Source organism: Cantharellus anzutake (assembly GCF_015039405.1).
Source record: "Cantharellus anzutake strain C23 chromosome Unknown EI90scaffold_12, whole genome shotgun sequence".
Classification (NCBI taxonomy): domain Eukaryota; kingdom Fungi; phylum Basidiomycota; class Agaricomycetes; order Cantharellales; family Hydnaceae; genus Cantharellus; species Cantharellus anzutake.
The window spans coordinates 180,860-184,145 of NW_024066962.1; the positions used below are offsets into that span (position 1 = coordinate 180,860).

Genomic DNA, 3,286 nt, shown 5'->3' on the forward strand with positions numbered 1-3,286 from the left:
CATGTGTTGACCTGGGAACTACGAGGGGAAATAGGCAGATGTCTACACATCTGGTTTGATGATATCTTCACCAGCACAAGCTTGGTGAAGAACCACAATAAAGCACTATTGTGGTTATTAACTCGCCTCGAGGGGGTAAAGTTCTACATAAGCCGGAAGAAATTCCAGCTGTTTGCTCCAATCCTAGATGTTCTAAGACTGGCGACATGCACAAGTCATCACTTTACGGATGCAAACTATTCCAGAATGAACTAACCCTCTCACTTTGGACACAACTTGATCTAGCAAATGCTACAGCCTGAACTATGTAGAGTACACAGTAAAGAAGACATTCCCGGTTTCTAAAATTTGATATTTGTACTCAGTGAGAAGTGAGAGGAGCTTTTTTGTTTTGTGCCCGGAAGTGGTTCTTCTTTCAATGCTTGTCACTTGGGAACTGCAACTGAAAATTTGGTAGTAAAATTTTGGCATGCATGGAATGGCGAAATCAATTCATTCGGAATTTGCCGAGGCCAAAGTGGGAAAGCACGTAAGCGCCCACACCCTTTCCCCTCCAACATTGCACATTATGCCTCTAGGGGAAAAGCGTAAGCGAGCAAATAACCTTGGAAAGTACTCTCAGAAGGTAAGGTTCACCATATATTGTTATTGGGTCATGATTCATTACTTTTGTTTCTTTACTAGAAATTACATGTAGACCCATCTCCGACTACAGAGTCAATCCACACAATCCCCCTAGAGCACACACAGACTGTTGGGGATGATGTACTTCCGGATTGGCCTGATGCTAATGTCAATTCCAACTCATATGATGGTGCAAACAGTGATGCAGACAGCGACACAGACCTTGATGAAACAATCAACCCAGCAATATCCTCAAAGAATGCATTTTCCCAGTGCCTACACGATACTGAGGAACAGCTTGCTCAGTTAGCCAATATCCGGGGAAAAATCCCGGGCAACAAAGTCACATATGCTGGGACCACCATAAACGGTGTACGCTCAGAGCGCAGCCGGTACTGCGATGCAGCAATCAAGAGGACTATTAGTGGGAGGATCCAGGAGATGTGAAAAAGGACAAGGATTGACAGGAAGAAACGCACAATCCTTGATTTTTTCAACCCTCCTCCAACTTCTGGCAAGGAATCTGGGCAGGCCGTTCTCTCAGCCCTCCTGAACAACTTGAGCACAAACTCTAGTGGGAGGAACAGTGCTATAACACAGATAGATCTCACCCAAGGAGAGGAGGAAAAAGAGACCTGCAGCTCTGAGGCTGCTGAGAGCAATGTGTTTGTTGCTGAGATGGAGATGCGCGATATCTCCCCTGATGACCAACAGTCAGAGTCCACCTGGAGCCCCACCCACAGCCCAGCAGCCACTCCCTTGAGTGTCCTAAACCAGTTTTCAGTGACCCACAACAATACCCCGGAAAAAATTGATGACGCACTGCCGGAGCCACATATTCCACCAGTATCTCCAGTCATAGCCCAGGGAAGGCCTCTTGGAACAGAGGAAGAACCCTCAAAGGCTCATTTTCATTCACGGCCCTATGTTCCCCCACCCAAGAAGAAAGATGCTGCTGAGGCCGTGCACGTGCTTGATGAAATCCTGAAGCCGCCCCGGAAAACAGGAAGGGGTTACAAGAGTGTTGATATCAACCTCATGGTGCAAGTGCGAGTCCAGCAGATGGCTCAGCTCCTTCATCTGTATGGTTCTTCAGTCAATAATGGAGATGCTGGCTGGATTGGGGCATCACTGACGGTTGCGAAGGTGTGGAATCGTGGGAATTCTTATGCTGCGTGTCTACGGAGCTGGTGCCGGACTTTTCTCCTTGATAAATCATTACCAGAGAACCCATATGGCCACTGGGGATCATCAGTTCTGGTGACAGATGAAGATTTGAAAGCAGAACTGGAAACTCACCTTCATGGGCTTGGCCCATATATCTCTGCATCAGACATTGTGGAGTTCCTCAACACTCCGGAGATGAAAGAACGCATGGAATGTGAAAAACCTATCTCTCTACGCACTGCACAGAGGTGGCTACACATAATGGGATACCAGTGGCGCAAGGAGAAGAAGGGCCAGTATTCTGATGGCCACGAGTGTGAAGATGTTGTCAACTATTGGCAGACAGTGTTTCTGCCTGCAATGGCTGAATATGCGAAGTCAACAAGGAAGTGGGACATGAATGGGGAAGAGGAACTACCTGAATCACCACCAGAACAACACACTGTTCTTTGGTTTCATGAGGAATCAATCTTTTATGCACATGATCGCCGCAGGGTTCGCTGGGTACACAACTCGGAGACCCCTAAACCTTATCCAAAGGGTGAAGGGGCTTCTCTGATGGTTTCCGATTTTGTTTCAGCTGACTATGGGGGGATGGCTGTGATGCGTGTGTGATTCTCAAGCCAGAAAAGAACTGAGATGGTTACTTTACAAACGAGGATATTCTTGAACAAGCTTCATGTGTGATGGAAATCCTGCAACAGAAATATCCAAATGACAAGCATGTCCTTGTCTTTGACAATGCCCGAACACATGCAAAATGTGCAGAGGATTCTCTATCAGCTGTTAAAATGCCGAAATTTCCAAAGGATTGGGGTGTTGCTGTTGTTGCACGTGACGAGAATGGGCGGATTATCTATCGGGCAGATGGAAAACTATCAGGGCACGGCCTAACCGGCTACCTTGACTCCCTATGCCGGAAGGGAGTTGCCATAAGACGATCCGGAGTGATGTGAAGAACACAGGTAATCTCGCTTAGCTCTCGCTTGGCTCCCACTTCCTTTCTTCCGTCCACATGTCACCCCCTTCCCATGCCTTGCTTACGATTATCCGAATGAATACTTATCTTTTCATGTCGTCATTCTATCGGCTATCTCTTATCTCATTGTAGCCACGCTCTAGTGGGTAGCGGTACCCGTGTATATAACTTCTATCTTTGCTGAGGGTGGCGCCTCAGTGTTAACAACGACTAGGATTCTCGGGAACACCCTTATCGTCGTGAACTGACACGCAGTCCCTGACAAAAACCACACATGATCAAGAAGCGCATGGCTGATACCATATTTAATGGCCAACCCCAACATCTCTACTATCCTGACAACCACCCAACTCACCCAGGACTGTCCAAGGGGATGGCAAAACTCTTGGAGGAACGTGGTTATCATAATGCATCCTCTCTTCCGGCAGTGTGCAAAGGGTTCAAGTGCCGAGGGAATGATGCACAGTGTTGCTGCCAGAACATTCTATTTCACCAGCCCGATTTCATCAACGTAGA

The 3,286-nt window shown here is 47.3% G+C and overlaps 1 protein-coding gene across 1 annotated transcript; it reads left to right on the plus strand.

Moving 5' to 3' along the window:
• Positions 1–275: 275 nt before the first annotated feature.
• EI90DRAFT_3152738 (uncharacterized protein) lies at positions 276–2,406 on the plus strand (the record flags this gene model as incomplete). The annotated part of the gene is made up of 4 exons (XM_039065810.1): positions 276–305; positions 364–625; positions 685–1,016; positions 1,077–2,406. Exons 2-4 carry the CDS (start codon positions 470–472, stop codon positions 2,404–2,406), a joined length of 1,818 nt encoding a protein of 605 aa, XP_038918729.1. The 5' UTR covers positions 276–305; positions 364–469.
• Between the last annotated feature and the right edge of the window lie 880 nt (positions 2,407–3,286).